This window comes from Aulostomus chinensis, chromosome 13 (genome assembly GCF_037954235.1).
Source record: "Aulostomus chinensis isolate RoL2024-O1b breed Wild chromosome 13, RoL_Achi_v1.0, whole genome shotgun sequence".
Classification (NCBI taxonomy): Eukaryota; Metazoa; Chordata; class Actinopteri; order Syngnathiformes; family Aulostomidae; genus Aulostomus; species Aulostomus chinensis.
In genome coordinates, this window is record NC_141332.1 from 24,707,101 (window position 1) to 24,726,249 (window position 19,149).

The window sequence follows — 19,149 nt, forward strand, 5'->3', positions numbered from 1 at the left end:
GCGCCTCTGACTGCAGCGCCATTAGCAAACGTAAATCAACGGCCCAATACTGACGATGATCCTGACGCCATGGTGTCCCTCCAGCCTCTGCACTAATTACTCAGTAATGAAGCTAATCAAGCGCCTCAGCAGAGACACATGTAGCCTTAATCCTGCTTAAACCCTCCACGCTTCCTCCTTTATTGTCTGAAATGGACCCTGGTGGGCCATTTAGAGAGCAGCGAGGACTCAGCTCCCCCGGGAGAGAAGGGTGTGTGTGTGTGTGTGTGTGTGTGATCTCGGGCCATGGAACTAAAATGAAGGTGCACAGTAGCTTTGAGTCCAGAGGTGTTTGGAAACCATGTGCTCATATATCTCTGCAGACCTTCAGGGAGTCCAGAGTGTGTGTGTGTGTGTGTGTGTGTGTGTGTGTGTGTGTGTGTGTGTGTGTGTGTGTGTGTGTGTGTGTGTGTGTGTGTGTGTGTGTGTGTGTAAAAACTAAATAAATGTAACCAGTCAGGATAGAAGAAATCATCCCCCTCCCTTTTGGAGGTTTGGGAATTTTGCTGCCATGGAATAAAAAAATCACATAAAAGTCACCAAACACAAAGGAAACCCAAGACTCGTCCACCACGATGTTTTCACCGCTCACCGACTCCTAATATTTCCATCCAAACACACTGATTGGAAAATATAGAAGCCTTTCATCTGTGTGCACCACAAGTTATGGAAATTCCAGCAGTTGCATTGCCAGGGCAGTTTTTTGAATTATAATATCTTCAGTGTAATTTTTTTTTAATTTACTGTATGGCATAAAAGGGCCACAATCCCTTATTGACTTGCTGAGATATACTTTATATATATATATAGATATAGATATAGATATAAACATTCAAAATATTAAATGTAAGGGAAACAATTGAAGTTTTTGGGGGGTTTTTTTTAAAAAAAAGAAGAAGAAGCCCGAATTGAAAATCCAAGAGTGATTTCTTTTTTTCATGTGAGCGGAAGTTTGCTTTGCCGGCCAAATTTCCAAACATTCCAGACACGTTTTTTTCCTTTATCAGCAAAAGTACTTCTTAGTCATTAATGTGTTAACAGGCGAAACCAACACAAAAAAAGATTCATTAAAAGGGGACAAAATAATCAAATCTGCTGATTAATGACCAATTTTTTTTTTATGTGCGCAAGTGCTGCAGAGATGTCATCAGGCCTTTGCACCAACATCAACTCTAAACCTAAAACATCGGTTCAGCTGAAGGGTTCATCCTCATCCTCATCCTCATCCTCATCCTCATCCTCATCATCATCCTCATCCTCATCGTCACCACAAGCCTGGATTCCACCCTAACGACTGTTTTAACGGCTGACATCGACTGTCAGTCCTCAGCAGAAATCCTGTCAACACCTGGGCTTTATTTTATTTTATTTTTTGTCTCTGTTGGACACAACATCAGAGACCAAAGTGTGGTCATTTTTATTTTCATTTTTATTTAACCGGGTGATATTAAAAAAAGGAATGCAGGAATAAACCCTGAGAGCCTGGTAACCTTCTGACCTTCTGCACCAACTGAACCTGAGCCTGGCAGGGCCTGAGATGGATCTCGTTCTCAGAGCGGAGTGATAAAGTGGGTCAAGGTGGGCGGTGGGAGCAGGGAAGCGAAGCTGGAATCGCAGCAACAGTCTGACACCTGAGGAGACGCGGGAGAAGACATTTACCAGACGGCAGGGAAGAATCAGAACCTCTGGTGGAAAAGACAAGAAGAAGACGGCAAAAAAAAACAGGGAGGAGGATGAAGAGCATGCTGATGCAGACGAATGACCAATCAGAACCGGCTACGTCACTGCGTGAGCGACGCACCACGTCAGCCGGGCTGTGCAAGATGAACACCTGTGTGTGTGTGTGTGTGTGTGTGTGTTCGCGGAGGAGCGGTGAGTTCGAGCCATGATGACGTCATTTTGATGACAGGACGCAGTGGGAGAGGGGAGAAATGGGGAGGGATGCAGATTCGCCATAAAAAAACAACGAAATTTTACAGTCTTATTAGTGGAATTCACTTCGGGGAAAATAGTGGGATTTTTTTTTTTGGGGGGGGGGGTGTTCTCTTCATTGACTTTTCTTTTTGTTCCCTAAATTTTATCATATATTTTGTGTGTTTACGTCAGAAAGGAATCTTTTCAGTTCGTTTGGATTTTTTTTTTTTTTACCGTAATATATGTTTTAACAAGTGCACGTTGAAATCCAGCATTTTAGCCCAGAATAGACTCATGAACGCGCACCTTCCTCTTTCACACAGGCGAGCCGGGGGGGGGGGGGTCGGCTGGCCCCCGCCGGCAGCAGCAGCAGCAGCAGCCTCCTGTATCAGGTTCTGCTGCTGGGAGGCGTTTACAGCTGTTTTGTTTCATAATCCAGGACGACCCGCTGCGTGGAGAGCTGCTCCTCCGCAGCCGTGAGCGGCAACGATGAACCGTCCCAAGGAGCTGCGTCCTCCTCCGGGTGAAAGGCGCTAACATGTAAAAACACACACACTCAATATCAGCCCCACTGGGGCCTTCTGCTTCCTACGGCTTTCATTTTAAAGAATTATATAAAAATTATGGAGTACAAAATTCCTAAATATTTATAATTTATCTGATTGATCAAATAAAGTGAATTATTATTGACTGCATTTTGTTCACCGGGCTGCTCACCATGTGTTACGTTTCTGTTGCTTTGTAATTGTTATTATTTTCATTTTATTTTTTTACAATGTAATATTAGGTTTAATCTACTGATTATTTTCCTTCATAAAATGTAAGTTTAAATGATATTTTGCGGGTGTTTGTGTTTTGTTCCTGACGCAGGCCTTCAGTGCTGTCCTGCAGCCCGGGGAAGTAAAAACTCTTCACTTCTGTTTCATTTCAGTTCTCGACAGCTTTGTGTTTTTGTTTGTTTGTTTGTTTGTTTGTTTGTTTGTCTCGAAGTGCTAAACACCTGCGGCGGTGACCAGTAACGCGTTACCACGCTGTAACGAATTACATTTACAGGAATATTCTTGTTGTCTTCAGCTTCCACGAGTATCCGGTTGCAGCTGGGCTGGGTACCTGAGGCATTTTTCCCTCCGGTGCTCGCTTCGATCGCTCTCAATTAATTCGGTGATTAATGAGAGAAAGGCTGACCTTTTCCCGGGTGGGAGGTTCGCCTCGATCCGGGCTCAAGGATGCGTCGGGCCCTTCGCAGCTCAGGAGAGAGAGAAATGGAGGGACGGTGTTTGACGATATGAAGGTGACGAGGAAGGAGCTGATAGGAGGTGGAAGCAAAGCGAATCATCCAATTAAACCCCCCCCCCCCCCACACACACACACACACACACCAAGAACCAGTGATTGATGATGTCAGCTGCTCTGCTTCTAATTAACCTTTGAATTACTAAAAAAAGAAGAAGAAGAAGTCTTGAAATGTTCCCAGTTTTACATGAGTAATGAACCGCAGAGCAGGATTTTATTCTCGATATCAAATCCCTCAAATGATCAGTAAAACTAAACTGATTAGGTTTTTCTTTTCTCCCTCCTTTCAGAACTGGCAGTGACCCAGACCAGCAAGTGAAGAGGAGAAATAAACCTAAAATACTTCACTACCATTACAACATGTCCTGGAAAACAAACAAACAAACAAAAAAGATAACATTTGGATTTTTTTCTCCTCTTTGATATCAAATATCTTACAAAAAATTTGGGCCAATTTCCCATAATATCTGTATTTATATGAAAAAAAAACAGCTTGCATGATTTTTTTTTTGTTACACGTGAAAAGCAGATGTAAACATTTTTATTTTTATTTTTAGTATTTCTAAAACATTTAGAAAAACCTATAAATCACATATTTACCTCATGGAGAAGTTGGGGGAGGGAGAGATGCCGATGACAGAGCGATCATATCATGCACCCCTGAAAGAAAGAAAGAAAGAAAGAAAGAAAGACGGAAGTGGTGATGATAGGATCATGCTGGTAAATGTTCAGCTCTACCTGTGCGTTAAACGCGTTTCCCTCCAAATTCCCAAACCAAATTTGCTCCCTCTCTCCCTCTCCTGCTGCTCCCGCTTTGGAGAGAAACACATTCAAAGCTGCCACCAAAGGGTGGACCTCCAAGGCAGCTAATAGAATCTCCTGCTGTTTTTATACCTCTGTCCCTAAACCAATGTCACCATATGTTCTTGTTGGCACAAGACTCTGCGCGCGGCTTCCTGTTGGGCGGCGGGATTTATCCAAATGGGTCAGGATACACTGATGCGTTTAAGGGGGGGGGGGGGGGGTAGAGAAGAAGAAGAAGAAGAAGAAGAAGAAAAAAACAACAAAAACTTAACACTTGTGAGCAGGTTGGTGAGGTTTTTGTATCAGCCACCAGCTGAAGGACGCCCCGCAAAAAAAACAACAACAACAACAACAAAAAAAGTGGGCTAAATTTATTGTTTTATTGTGTTTATTTGGAGTAAAAGTGTCACCATGTCCATCATAAACGAAAGAAAAACGCACAGGCTTTTTTATTTTAAATGTCAGGGGTTTGGAGAGGGCTGCCAGGCTGCCTCACCCATCTCACCCACAATATCCGAGTTGATATTTCGTTCATATTTGATTAGAAACAATCAAGGCGAATGAAGAAGTGGCGGAGGGATACACGTGGCAACTCAAGCGAGTTGTTTTGCTGTTGACGGGCGTACCTGCTGCTCCGCTCCGCGTCTTCCTCCTCCTCCCTCTCCACTGCTGCCTCTCTTTCTCCTGAGCCTCCTCCAGCTCCTCGAGGACTCATCGCCTCCATGAGTTGCTTGTTTCTTCAGATTTTACCTGCACGACAGGAAAATAACACACACACACACATACATATATCAGCAAATATAATAAAATAAAATCCATAAAGATATTTCACCGTACATTTACATGATTCATTTTATACTTCCTATTTTTTTTATTCATTCTGGAAAATATGTTTGAAAACCTCCCGAGCCTTCAGGTGCCACCGCCGCTACACACTTTATTAAATGGTCTTTATGTGTACTAGATTATTTATCTCCTGACGTGCAGAAACAGGAAAGGGGGGGGGGCTCATTTGAAACAGTTTCTGTTTGCAGATCTTTTTTTTTTCCTCAAATCATCTCAATATCCAGTGCTTTAATAGGTTTTGTTCTGGTTGTGAATTCTAGCGCGGTGCGTAATTACGCACGTTACGCGTCGAAAGAAGAGTTTCCGCTTCTTCTCATAATGTAGAGATTTTTAACGACCACCAACTCTCCCTTTCTATGAAAACAGGCCAGCAGAGGGAAACCGATGCATAAACATTTGGGGGCATCTTCCTCCTCCTCCTCGTCCTCCTCCTCCTCCAGCAGCAGCAGCGGACTCCTCCTTCTCCTCACGTCCAATTAGTTATTACGGTCCGGCCCTTTAAGACGCAGCAGCGGGTCAGCAAGTAGTCTAGTGTTTCTCTAATTGAACTTCGCCCAATCAACAATAACTCGTTAGCAGCAGTCGCTTTCTTTCTTTTTTTTCCTTCTCTCTTCTTGCTGCTTAAGACAGTTTCCTCCTCGCAGGGTTTCACCCCCCTCCTACAGTCTGCTACTTCCTAAAGATCTCCATGGAGCTCGGGAGAGGAACCGCGACTCTGTAAAGGGGGGATACAGTCCCGACTGCCTCCACAGCTACGCCCGAGGCATGGTTATTTGGGAGGGAAGCTCTCAGGCGAGCTGTTAGAAGTATCCAGGTATTAGCAGGAAACGTTCGCTTCAACCCGCGACTTGAATGAAATAAGCAACTTCAGCCGCAAGCAGCGATACTTGGGACTGCGATGACCTCCAGTAAAGACATGAAGGCAGGTTCTCTGTTGCAGCCCAGCGGCGAGGAGAGGAGACGGGCTCCCTTGGACCAACTACCGCCGCCCGCCAACTCCAACAAGCCGCTGACGCCGTTTAGCATAGAGGATATCCTGAACAAGCCCTCGGTTAAAAAGTCGGTGGCCAGTATCTGCCCGCCCAGGGTTCTGGAGAAAGTGACGGGCTCCAACTCGGCGAGGAACGGGATCACCACTCCCTCCTCGCCGCTGTGCGCGCTGGAGGAACTGGCCAGCAAAACCTTCAAGGGTCTGGAAGTCAGCGTGATCCAGGCGGCGGAAGGTAAAACGAGGCTTCTCTGTGGTCGGCGGTGACGGTTAGGGTTTTCTGCTAGCAGGCTTCCTCTGACCCCGAAGTGATAACACGTCTGCGTGGTTATCTGGTCAGAGGAGGGGGGGGGGGTGAAAGTGCACTTTTACACGTGTTGGTTAATACATAACCAGCACGTGCTAGTTATTAGTTTATTTACCTGCGATCAAAAAAAGAAAAAAAAAAAAGGTCCATGCGGGCCCATGTGTGCATGTGCTGTAAAAATGGCCTCAAAAAGAAATAAATAACCCTGAATGGTGCATTGATGAAGTCAATTTGTGCCAAAAAAAACAAAATAAAAAGACAGTAGAAAATCTGGATTCTGGGGTGAATTAAAGTCCCGAGTGAATTCATGTCTGGTGACTTGAACTGATAGACATGGAGATATCAGCTCAGGTGGATCCAGAGAAGTCAGAGTCTGGCGCAGAAGCTCAGGTGCGGTGCGTGAACCTGCGCTGTGATTTCATGTTCTCTCCTCCGCTCATTCTCAGGCCGGGAACATCTAAACGCTTTCGGGCAGAGGCAGACTTCCAAAAAGAGGAGAAAGTCGCGGACGGCCTTCACCAACCACCAGATTTACGAGCTGGAGAAGAGGTTTTTGTATCAGAAGTACCTCTCCCCGGCCGACCGCGACCAGATCGCGCAGCAGCTGGGCCTCTCCAACGCGCAGGTCATCACCTGGTTCCAGAACCGCAGGGCCAAACTCAAGCGGGACCTGGAGGAGATGAAAGCGGACGTGGAATCACTAAAGAAAATCACCCCGCAGACCCTGCAGAAGCTGGTCACCATGGACAACATCGAGGACGCGCAGGGTGGGGGCCCCGTGGCCAGATCACCCTGCGTGTCCCCGACCTCCCAAGGACACCGGGGGGGCTTCCCACAGTCACCTTCCTCCTCTAGAGACCAAACCACGGATGAGTTCTCGGAGGACGACGAGGAGATCGAGGTGGACGATTGACAGTGAGGTGGATTTTCATACCAACAACGACAACAACAATTTTAAAAATGGGGGCATTTTTACTGCCAAACTTTTGCACGGATATTGACTAAAGGGGCAAACATTTCAGGAAAGGTTTGTTTTTTCTCCTCCTCCTCCTCCTTCCTCTTTTCTCTCCTCCATTTTAATTTATTACCCGGACTTGTACAGCTCTCCGAGGCTGAGGCAGGATGGAGGAATATCCACCGGGCTGCTGAGGACTCAGTGACTGCGTGAACATTTGAAGAATAATTCACTTTGGTGGAAGGTTGAAGGTTGTGCAATTTTATTTTTTATTTTTTTTTTTGCCATTTCTACTGTTTTAAGAATGGGATTTGCCAAATATTCACCTGACTTCACCTTCACCTGCACAGCCGCCGACACAAATGGATGAAGTGTCTTTTCTTCGTCATCTTTTTTTTTGTTGTTTCCTCCTGAGCGACAAGTGTTTCTGCAAGCTCGCAGGCCTGATTATCCCCCGCACACGTCCTGTGTACATAGGTCGAACGTCCTAATACGAAAATTTTATTGTAACGTTCTATTTAATCAGCATCTATGTAAATAAAGGTCATACGATATTTCAAGACGCTTCCTGGCGCGGTTGGATGTGTGATTTTGCAGAAGACCGTGACAAATTATTATTTTTAATTTAAAAGAGCCAGAATATGATATCCTATAATTATGATTCGGTGGGAAAGAATTTAGTTTTTGTTTTTTAAATAGAGCGATTTGTGCATTTCTAATTCAAATTCACAAAGAAGAATATAGCAAGACTCAAGGAGTGAAGGAATGTCAGATGAATGAATTCATCATTAGTATATTGTCATCGCAGGATTTGTGGGGAGAAATTAAAACGCTACATAAAATCTGCCCCGCCTGGTTAAACAAAGGGGGGCCCTTTGGTATCATTGACCTCCGGCTTTGAGTCCTCAAGTGCCGTGACTTCAATTAGCAGCCGCCCGCCGCCTTTATTCTCTTTCTTTCGCGGGGCTTTGAATACATCTTGACACAAGAAGGTCCCGGTCTTGCTCCCACCCATGCGCCATATGTTTCCCCTCCTTCTATGAATCGTCTTTAACACAACCGGTGGACATGATTGATTGGCTTAACCCGCCTTTGCCTCACATAGAAGAAGAAGAAGAAGAAGAAGAGAAAAAAAAACAGCTTCCAGCCAGCCGCGGGCAATAATGGCACGCATCTGCCACTCCTGACTAGTTTGGGGGGGAAAAAGAGAGAGAAACAGAGAAAAAAAGAAAGAAAAATCCCCCATGAATAGCAAACGGGTCGGTGTGAGGCTCCTAATGAATAAAACTCAATGGGAGGCTGCGCGTCTGCTGGCTGGAGGTGTGACTCCAAGAAGAAGAAGAGGAAGGTTCTAGTCATGCTCCGATGCTTCTAGTTCTTTTTTCCTTCAAATTTATAAATATAGACATTTATTAATTACAAAAAAAATGGCAATGGAGTTTGTTTTTATTGGTTAAAAAAAGTTGCAACAGGTTTCCTTCCTTAAATCAAATAGAAAGCAATAATAAATGCAACAGCGATTTATTTATATTTAAAAACACACATAATTAAGCCTGATATTTATTTTTTTAATGATGAAAAGTAGCCTTCCCTTCACTGCGTGCAGTGATAGACGAGCCGGTTCTGGTGCAGATGCGAGTGTTAGAGGAGGAACTGGAGGTCTCGTTAGGGACGTTTTCGTCGGCTGGAAGCAGAGCAGACCAGCCGGCACAATGGAGGCAATCGGCTGTAATTGCTGGGGGTTGAAAAGTCAAGTAGGCCCTTTTTATTCCGGGCCGGCAGCAGGAACGAGGAGCCGCGGACGCAGCTTGAAATTTAAAAAAGGAAAACAAAACAAAACAAAACAAAAAAAAAAACCGAACGAAAGAACGTCTGAGTCTGGGAACGTCCGAGCGTCGCGTCTTCTTTCAGCCTCGCCAGCCAGGAGAAAACCACATTCATGCCATTGACTTGAAAGAACCGTTGGAGGAGGATGGCGTCTGCATTTGCTGTCAGAATTGGATTCATTTCTTTTCTTTTCTTTTCTTTTTTTTTTACCTCGTTCTTATAATTGAACACTTGTTTGTTCGTGTTTTTCCTGCAGGTCACATCGATATACGATTATTCGCTATATTTTCTATCAAAATGTCATTAACTTTTACCAATATTGTGTTCAATTCAGAGTGAGTGCATGAATATCGGATTTATTTCCAGTGTTAACACTGATTGGTTGTTTTTTTTTTTTTAAAGAGAGAGAGAAAGAAGAAAATCAAACGCGACTTGTAGGTGATCATAAGCAGCCAGTGCACTTCCAAAAATCACTGATCCACTTCATTGGGGCCACACACACACACACACACACACACACACACACACACACACACACACGCGTGCTGGGAGCGACAAGTTGCCATCTAACTGAGCCCCCAACAGGCAACCAAACATCTCTATCCTGGTTTAAAGGTCACAGCAGCTTCGGCTGATTGTGTCTCCAACATGGGGGCATCCTCACGGGGAGGTCTCGAGCTCTAGAAGCGTGGCACGCGGATGCAAATTATTATTATTATTATTATTATTATTATTATTATTATTATTTTATGTCTGTTTCTTTGTTTCCAGGGGAGGTCATTTGCTTCATCATTCAGAAACGTGGCCGCAGGGCAGCAGCCAGGGGTTCATACTCACTTCTGGATGTTATCAGGGTGACTGGGGCACGTCTGCTCTCTGAGGGGGGCGGGAAGCACATCTACATTCACGCACGCTGTGGAAATGTGTTATTTAAATCCTTTAAATGAGGCTTTTAAACGCTTTAAGTTATGGCGAGCGCACGTCACACCAAAACAGAGCTGCAACACAAAATTGTCTTTTTTCTTTTAAATTAATCCGTTTTTTTATTTCAATATTTGTCAAGGCAAAAAAAAAAAATATATATATATATATATATATATATATATATATATATATATATATATATATATATATATATATAAAGCATTTCATGGTTCCAGACTGTTAAATATAAAATGTTTTATTGTAATTTATGGAAGAAAATGAAGAGTTGGACTGAGAACTTGTCACTTTGTCCCTGCAGGGAAGGAAAGATGCGCGTCATTTCAGTTTGTAGACTTAAGCCTTCAGTTAGTGAATCCTTCGACTGACCGTCAGATTAGTTGGTCAGAATAATTGTTGAAGGAAAGCGTCCCGTTGTCTCTTAGACATTCGAACAATTTCTCCCCTTTGACCTTTAAAAGCACCGACTTTCGTCTCTGGCACTGAAATAAACATTCGAACCAGCTGCGTCACAAAACCCTCACCCTACAAGTTCATTCAGCACATTTATTGCTTTTTTTCCCCTCCAAATGACAGTGCACACCGCTCCTGCTGCAGCGCGCGCGCGCGCGTGTGTGTGTGTGTGCGTGTGCGTGTGCGTGGAGACAGACCTGGATCAAGACTGGAGGCTGTGTGTATGTGATCCGGCAGGGCTCGGCTCCTCGGTCTCGCTCCCTTCGCACTGGACAAGATCAGCATTAAAGCTCGACTTCTGGTGCCTCAGAAGCACAAGTGTGCCACCTAGCGGCGGCCAGCTCGGGAGGCTCCGTTTGTGTTTCCTGTGAAACAAAGCTGCTTATAGAGGGGAAACCATCAGTAGAGCCCAGCACAGAGACAGAGAGGCCAGATCAACTGGAGGTCTCAGGGCCTGCAGGTCAAAAAGCTGCCAAACTGGCACCTTTGCACAAATGACTCATTGTGCAGGTGTCACACCCAGTTAAACCAGTTAACCACAGGACAACTGAACATCAGCTTTCACGTTAAAAACAAAAATTACCAAGAAATTCATAACACTAAAGAGTGTACTGCTCACCGAACATTCATCAGAGGAGATCGTGTACTCACAGTCAGGGAGTTTGGAGCAAATGTCCCAAGACTTTTTCCTGGATCTTGTGTTTCTTTAATTTTGTCCAAAAAAAAAAAAAAAAAAAAAAAAACGTTTCCGAGCCTGGAATTTGAAATTTTCAACTTCTTTGACCTTCTGAGTCCCCCCCCCCCCCAAACACACACACAAAAACTGTATGAACTCCATTTACGTTAAAAATCTTTGCCTTTTTTGTTCTCTTAGCTTTTTCACACAATTAAAACCAGTTTCACTTGATTCGTCTGGTTCAACTCTTCGGTTTGATGTTTCAGCACTTTGGTGTTTTTTTTCCCCTCTCAAAGCAGTTTTACAAATTAAAGGGTTAAAAAAAAAACAAAAAAAAACAAAGGCAACTTGATGATTTACTCATGAGACGTTCTGATTCGGCATGGAGTGAAAAGGCCTCTTTGGATATCTGATAGCACTGAAGCAACGAATGCAGCGCCACTTCAACTCGTTCAATGAACAGACGCCGCCGTTCTCGTCGAACCAGCACCACGGCTAGCGTGTCACACGGAGGCTTAGGAGTCTCACTGGAGCGGCAGTTGGGAGTCGCTCCCTCCGGATTCTGCAGTTTCAGGCCTTCCCACTGTTGCCTCAGAGCTCTTAAGTACGGAACATCTGACAAATAAAGCTGATAAAACCCTCAACCACTCACTTGATGCAAGGACAACAACAACAAAAACCCATAAAACTGGATTTACTGTGTCATTTGGATGGAGACGAGACAGGCAGACATACAAGTGCCTTTTAAAAGTGTTTCCTCTGCTGCCTCTTGGCCGGTTACCAAAACCGACATGCGGCTGATCCAGTATCGAAACCTGGATATCAAAGACGGCGCTGAGCGAACGTAAATGGTAGATGGACTCGGTTTTATAGAACGCTTTGCTACCTTAGCGGCAATCCAAGCGCTTCACAGTGTCGTCTCATTCACACACACATTCACACACTGATGGTGGAGGCTGCCATGCACGGCGCCAACCTACTCATCGGGAGCAATTATGGGTTCAGTATCTCGCTCAAGGACACTTCGACATGGTCACCGGGGTCGAGGATCGAACCAGCGACCCTTCGGTTGCCAGACGGCCACTCTACCCCTGAACCACGCCGCCCATAACGTGAAAGTTAAGACTCACACGAGGGCTTTGACATCGATACCTCAAAGAGAGCGAACCGGACTCAAGACACCAGAGCCGACTACCTTTTTTTTTTTTTCATTTTAAAATTTATTTTCAAAAATACAAAAACAAGAAAAAAATAAGTATATGTACAGAAAAACTATTAAAATAGATTATCTATAGAACAAAAAACTGTACAGCCGTCCTCAGACAGACAGCAAGCCCTATCTGGTCCGTTTGTCTTTTATGGTGTAGTGGAGCACTAACGGCTGCGCCTGCGGAGGACAAGATGCAATTATTACACAGACACTCACATAAACACACAAACACGCTTTCATCTGTCGCTCAAGCTGCAATTTCTGGATATGAAATATTCTAACGACTCATAATCAAAGGGTTCCACGCTGCTGCTGCCTCAGTGTGTGTGTTTTTATATTCAACTAAATAAAGAGACGAGATAACGAGCTGCAGGTATCTTAGCTGGCCAACCAGGAAGTTAGCGTTCGCCCGAGTTCCCTCCAACTAACAGCCAACAGTTTTCACGTTGGATTACTGACTAAAGCTGCTCCTGCGGCAGACAAACGCGTGAGACCTGCATGTTGTGTTCAGAAAGATAATTTTCACTCACGAACGCAACTTTTGGGATTTCTGAAGTGGATACGCGCCCGTCAGAAGCGCCACGCTGATGTTACACGGTGCGCCGATGGCACCTCAAACGCACGACGTCAGCATCACACGGCGACTGAAGCCTGCAGGCGTTCAGCAGAAGAAGAGCCGGAATCTTTTCAGAACACCCGCCGACTTTGAGGCTGCGGTTCGACCGCGCCAACTCTGCTTCCTGAGCTGCTCTACCTCTCCTGATGTGGTGAGTCGCAGCAGTGCCGCGCAATCCGTCAAAATAGTCACTATCAGGTGATCTTCAGAGTCGTTCAGTGTCTTCTCAGTTGTGCTTTAACATTTTTTAGCTGCCACAACACATCACATGAGAGAAAGTGTAAAAGCAGCTTATGTGGTTCCTTACCTTGCCAAACCAGTGTGATAACCATAACCGTTTCATGGTCATGTGATCGGGGAGAGACTCATTATTGAACAACATCTGGACCTGCACAAAGAAACACACCAGCAGATGTGAAGCCCGAGCAGAACACCTGTGATTTCTCCGATGTGTGAAATCCAGACGAGGAGCCACACAAGTGAGGCTCGTCTCCCCACTGGCTGCAGAGCGACGCCACATCGCACTGTTGAGAAAAATCATTGGCTCTGCCTCTGAGGGGTCGGCCAATCAGCACGCTGCATCGCAGCCTCAATCAGAGTAACGCTTCAAACGCAGTTTTCAAGATAGAAGGACTTCTGACTGCTGGGAGAGGGCTCCCACACTGATTTATGCTAATGTGCAACATTTTTTTTAATCAGCGCCGTGCGGCGCCACAGCCCTCACGCCCGCTGCATTCCAGTGCTGCGGTGTAATGAAGGTAAACAGGTAGACTGCAGTTCAATCATCACATTTTTTTTAAACTTCATTTATAGACACACTAGGAGAAAGCTTTGCATTTCTGACTCAGTTGATGCCAAAAGCGATTAGCACACCATCGTTAGTTTGATGCAGCGTAAGAACGGAAGAGGACTGGTGACTGACCTGGTGTTTCTCCACGTTTAGCCGATGACACAGCACTTTCCGTAGGTGTCTCACCTCCGCTCTGACAGAACAGCGCACAAACTTCTGCTGCAGAGACACGGCCCCACGTTAGTGCAAACGAGCAGTTTCACTGGACACTTTATGTGCTGTTGGTTTGTGCAACTTCAGGGCTTCTACTGCCCGTTTGACCCCGGCAGCTCCAGGTGTCGCCTGGAGCTGCCGGCAACTTCCACAGTTTCACCTCCTGTCAATGTAACTTGCTGCTCTGAGACTGACAGGAAGAAAAGTCTGTCGCCAACCAAAGGCTCATTAGCTTGGAGCATGAGAAGCTAAATGTTGTGCTGATACTCAAGGTCATATACCACAATAATGTGTTAAAAAAAAAAGAAAAGACACAACAATGAACACGCGGTGACATCAAGTCCCAAATAGTAAGAGGCAAATTCAAAGCCAGAGCGCTGCAGTGACCTTGCAGTAATGCTGGTCTGGTTTATGAGTCGACACCGTGTTTAAGAGTGGGGCGCAACTGCACACTCGCAGTCAGGAATGAGAGCGACGGCGCTCGGAGCAGGTGTTGGCATCTTCCCATGACATCACATAATCTCAGACACACACACACACACGCAAAAACAACAACAAAGCACTCATAAAAAGACGCAAAAGATAAATGATGATGTCAGGATTCCAAATCTCCTCTCTGGGAGTGTGGAAGAGGCTCGAGTCTCTGTCAGAAGACCGACAGGCACAGGGCCAACACGTCCACCCTCCCACTGGCTCCACAGCCCTCAGGCCAGTCAGTCCGATAATCAGTATCGATTTGTGACGCTGACAAATATCAGCATATCAGATAATCTATAATGGAGCAACTGCAACGCACAGTTACTCCTTCCCCCATCAACCGTAACAGAGACAAACGTCACAGATACTTCTGCTGCTGTTTTTGAAGTCATATCATCCAGCGGTGACGTGAGAGGCCGTCAGACCAGCTTCAGGAGCAAAGTTGGTTGAGAAACGAATAACAAGGCCTGACTAATCGCATGGTGATACATAGATATGTCCCAACAGGACAAAAGAGGTCAGTCAGTGGTTTAGGTTCAGGACGTGGATCGTGTTAGACCGCATTCCCGTCCACAATCGCCTGAACACCAAATGAAGGAGGATGTCTGATAATATTTCAGCCACCCACTGGAGTTGCAGACCAGCTGAATCCATAAAGAGCCGCTCGACATGGAAGTCGATCAATGCCATTAGAGGGATTTGTTACACGAGGGCCCCCTCTGCTGGCTGATCAAGGTTTCTGCAACAGGTTACTGGCCAGTGAGGAGACACTCAGTGGCTTCTGAAACAATAGTTACAATTGTCTTGAGTCAGTACAATCTGGGCTCTCGCCAGCACTACCTCCATCGTAACACACACACACACACACACACACACACACACACACACACACACACACACACACACACACACACACACACTTCTACCTATCCTTCAGCTAATGAGCCCATCTAGAGTATCCATCAAGTACAAGAATCCACACAGACATTCCGGCAGCCGCTGCAGCAAAACTTCCCAAAAGTCATTCTGATCGCCCCCTGGTGGCCGGCTGAGAGCAGAACTCATACTCTAAACACTAAGCTGAGCGTGTGTATTTGTGTGAGGGAAGAAACCATGATCTGGTCTGAAGTGATGTCACCGATTGGCACTTCAGTTAAAATGACAACCCCTAGCAACAGCAGATCCTATCAGCCGGCGGCGGCGTGAGACACTTACGTGGAGTGTGAGTTTCGTCTTATCTTTCCCAGCGAGTGACGAGCTGCACAGACAAAACAGAAGAGATAAAAAAAAAAATTGAATGGTATTTGAAACAGGTGCTCCACACAGATGGGTTTGTATCCGGCGTGGAATTTCTAGCGGCTGCAAAGACTGGCTTGTTAACAGGGATCCAGGGATATTTGTCCAGGTCATGACTCACAAAATCAACCAAAAGTGCGCCGGGTTATTTTTTTCTACTAGCAGGTCATCGTGAGAGCGGCTCACCTTAGCCTTTCTAAACACAGGGAGACCTGCTCGTCGTATCTGTAGAAGTGGGCTTTAGAGTGGTCGAAGCTTGTGTACGGTAAACCTGCTGCATCCGGCACAGCATCTGGAGAGAGGGAAGAGAGCCGAGTGTGAGTGGGCAACCCAAACAACACACAGACGCCAAGCTGCTGCAGCTCCTCCCCTGAGCCACAGAGCGACAGCAGTGATTATTCTGGAAAGAAAAACACGTGAATCGTGCGTTCGCTCTCTGAAAAACAATCGAATTCATGCACACTGCTCCTCGACAACCTTGCAAACCTACCGTCTCCTGCAGGTTGGATGACTCTCTCTAACCCTCGCGACTGATAAAACTCCTTTATTCTTTTATCTTCACCTGCTCAAACAAGAAAAATACATATATCAACTATTAAAAGGGTCACAGGAGCTGAACAAAACAAGTCCACAGCAGCTAAATCAACATTCTACTGTCAGCCATGACAGTCGGGTGCATAGTGTTGAGCTGTAGTTCTTTGTAGCTCTGACTTACTTTCTTGTAGTCCAGGCACCAGTTTGTAGACGATGTCTTGCATGACTCGATCCAGTTTGAGGTTGAGTAAAGGCTGTGTTTCGTGGATTTTTATGTTGCACATTGGACAATACTTGCTTGTTTGCAGATATTTCACAATGCAGCTTTTGCAGACTGAGGAGTGGAAGAAAAAGAAAAAAGAATAAAACTTTAGCCAGGTGACACCATTACAACATCTGTTATTTAAATCGACCAGCAGCACAGGGGGAAGATTTAAAATGTCCGACTCACATGTGTGCAGACACTCTGTAATGGTCGTCGCGTCTATAAAGTAGCCCGCACAAAGGTAGCAGACGATGTGTTCGTTCAGGTCCTTGATCTTCAACTTCACCTCCTCCTGCAAACAAACACACACAAAAAAACCAAACATGAGCAGAAATGGCAGCATCTTCATTAATAGGTGAACTAAAACCTTTAACTCCAAGTCCAGAACAGATCAAAACCTAACAACAGCGTAAGTTGACACAGGAGCTTCATAAAGTTTAATTCCGTCAAAGTCAAAGAGGCTGAATCAAGATGGGTGCAGGTTTCGAGCGTGAATAATCCTGCAGGAACACCGGAGGGTCTCCCGCGTTCCTGCTCTCTGGGGTGAGAGGTGACAGGGCTGCAATCAGCAGAGCCACCACTGGATGTCACTAGAAGCTACATACTGGTCTTGGAACTGGTTCATTTCAACATCCAGATGAACTCTGGGTCGATGCCCATGGAAAACTTGAAATATACCAGCAGCAGCAGCAGCAGTAGCAGCAGCAGTAGCAGTAGCAGCAGTAGCAGCAGCAGTAGCAGTAGCAGCAGTAGCAGCAGCAGCAGTAGCAGTAGTAGCAGCAGCAGCAGCAGTAGTAGCAGCAGTAGCAGTAGCAGCAGCAGCAGTAGCAGTAGTAGCAGCAGCAGCAGCAGTAGTAGCAGCAGCAGTAGCAGTAACAGCAGTAGTAGTAGCAGCAGTAGCAGTAGCAGCAGCAGCAGTAATAGCAGCAGCAGTAGCAGTAGCAGCAGCAGTAGTAGCAGCAGTAGCAGCAGCAGCAGCAGTAGTAGTAGTAGCAGCAGCAGCAGTAGCATTAGCTTTGAATGCAACTAAAACCAGATGAAGTATAAAACTTTCATGGCTTCACTCTGAACAGTTCCAGGTCAGTCTACTCAGTTCTGTTCAGGCTGTGTTTTCCGATCAGGCGTTTACATCGGTCAGCGCAGTTACTTTCTAAATTAAAGATCCTACGAAAGGACAGTTTATCTCAAACACGCACGGCTGTCACACAGGAACCTCCTCTCGCTGTGTTTCCATGTTCATCCTCCTGTACTGCACCTCTGGGTGGGATGAAACACTTCCTCCCTGCTGACCTGGATTCTGATCTTACTCCAACCAGTGAACTGGGGGGTGTAATCCCCACCAGCTGCAGAAGCGCTGGGGCTGTAAATGAGCCTGACCTTTGACCTCCACGTGAAAAGGACCGAGGGGATGTGGAGAAGTTCGCCCTGCCTCCCACGCGGAGCTCGGATAAGTAGGAACACGAGCAGAGGCCGAGCGTGAGCGGTGGTTGAGGTTCTGAACTACTTCCCGGCATCCGAGGAATCGAACTAATCCAACCACAGCAAACAAAGTGATGTAGCTAACTGCTGCCGGTGCTACTTCCGTTACGCACGCACACAAACACAAACACACACACACAGCAGCCCGGTTCAACCAACCGCGCTTACTCTACAGGGAACCCGCGGACGACAACAACCGAGGGTCGCTGCCAGGTCACCGGCATGACGGCGGGACCCCCGGCCGGGTTCGTCCCTCCCGCTCCGGGACGCTAAAACGAGACACGCACTGTTCTGTTTCAGGGGTTCAGGCGTGCGGCTGCTCCGCCGTTCGAGGCCGAACAACACGGGTCGACTCCCACCGTTCACGCATGCTCACACACGGCTCCCTTCACGGCGCTCCAGCATCGCTCTCCCTCTCTCCCCATCAGCGCCGCGGAGACGACAACGAACTCCACGGTCATGCGGGCGTTTAAATCGGCTCTGCCCCTGTTCGAACCCCCGCCGGCGTCGGCCGCCGTGCGGGTGAGCCGGAGGAACACGACCGCTCACCTCGTTCCTCAGCGGGTCCAGTTTGTAGACGGACTGTAGCTGATTTCGTAGCCGCATCGCTATGGCCATCGGACCTTGTTCCGCCATCTTTAGGAATTATGCTTACATCCGGGTAAACCGGAAGTGTAATATCTGCACGCTGAAAGGGGGGCCGTGCAGCAGATGCTAAAAACGACCCACGAACAAGAAGGAGTTCTGGGAGCTCTCATGTAAACCGAATAAAGGCGAAAAAGTCATGAACACAAATTTAAAAAGAGGAAATGATTCTACAGCTCACGAGAACCCATTGCGATTCTCACATGTTTATTGTTAATTATTGCTTATTTATTTAACTCAGATCGAGATCGAGCAATACTGTGTGTTTGACACTTGTGAAGAAAACTACTACATTTACGTCATTAAAATCATTTAAAATTAAAACAAAACACAATGTACTTGTTGAACTGCTGGACACGTCAGGTCCCCTCCCTTTCTATAAAGTCAATTATCACTGTTTTGTTGTTGTTGTTGTTTTTTTGTTTGTTTTTAAGCAGGGAGGGTTGTGGTTTCCATTCTGTATTTAAAAACAGAATTTCCAGACAGGATCGTGGAGGATTTAACAAGTTTGTATGTGTGAATCAAAAGAAAGGGGAGTTTCGTGTAAAACTATTGAGTTGGGAGACACCAAATGAACGTC

General features: G+C 46.0%; 2 protein-coding genes across 3 annotated transcripts; one reads left to right on the plus strand and one right to left on the minus strand.

Moving 5' to 3' along the window:
* The first annotated feature begins 5,507 nt into the window (after positions 1–5,507).
* On the plus strand, positions 5,508–7,651 carry lbx2 (ladybird homeobox 2). The gene is made up of 2 exons (XM_086222258.1): positions 5,508–6,119; positions 6,638–7,651. Exons 1-2 carry the CDS (start codon positions 5,795–5,797, stop codon positions 7,102–7,104), a joined length of 792 nt encoding a protein of 263 aa, XP_086078384.1. The 5' UTR covers positions 5,508–5,794; the 3' UTR covers positions 7,105–7,651.
* A 4,591-nt stretch (positions 7,652–12,242) lies between these two features.
* pcgf1 (polycomb group ring finger 1) lies at positions 12,243–18,606 on the minus strand. 2 transcript variants are annotated; one of them, XM_086222260.1, is made up of 9 exons: positions 18,474–18,606; positions 16,632–16,737; positions 16,362–16,514; positions 16,137–16,208; positions 15,833–15,938; positions 15,566–15,608; positions 13,793–13,876; positions 13,178–13,258; positions 12,243–12,431 (listed from the first exon to the last, which is right to left on the minus strand). In XM_086222260.1, the coding sequence occupies exons 1-9, from the start codon at positions 18,558–18,560 to the stop codon at positions 12,381–12,383; spliced, it is 783 nt and encodes a 260-aa protein (XP_086078386.1). In that variant the 5' UTR covers positions 18,561–18,606; the 3' UTR covers positions 12,243–12,380. The 2 variants fall into 2 exon arrangements, with proteins under 2 accessions (XP_086078386.1, XP_086078385.1); XM_086222259.1 differs by having other exon boundaries at positions 12,248–12,431; positions 13,793–13,879.
* Positions 18,607–19,149: the final 543 nt, after the last annotated feature.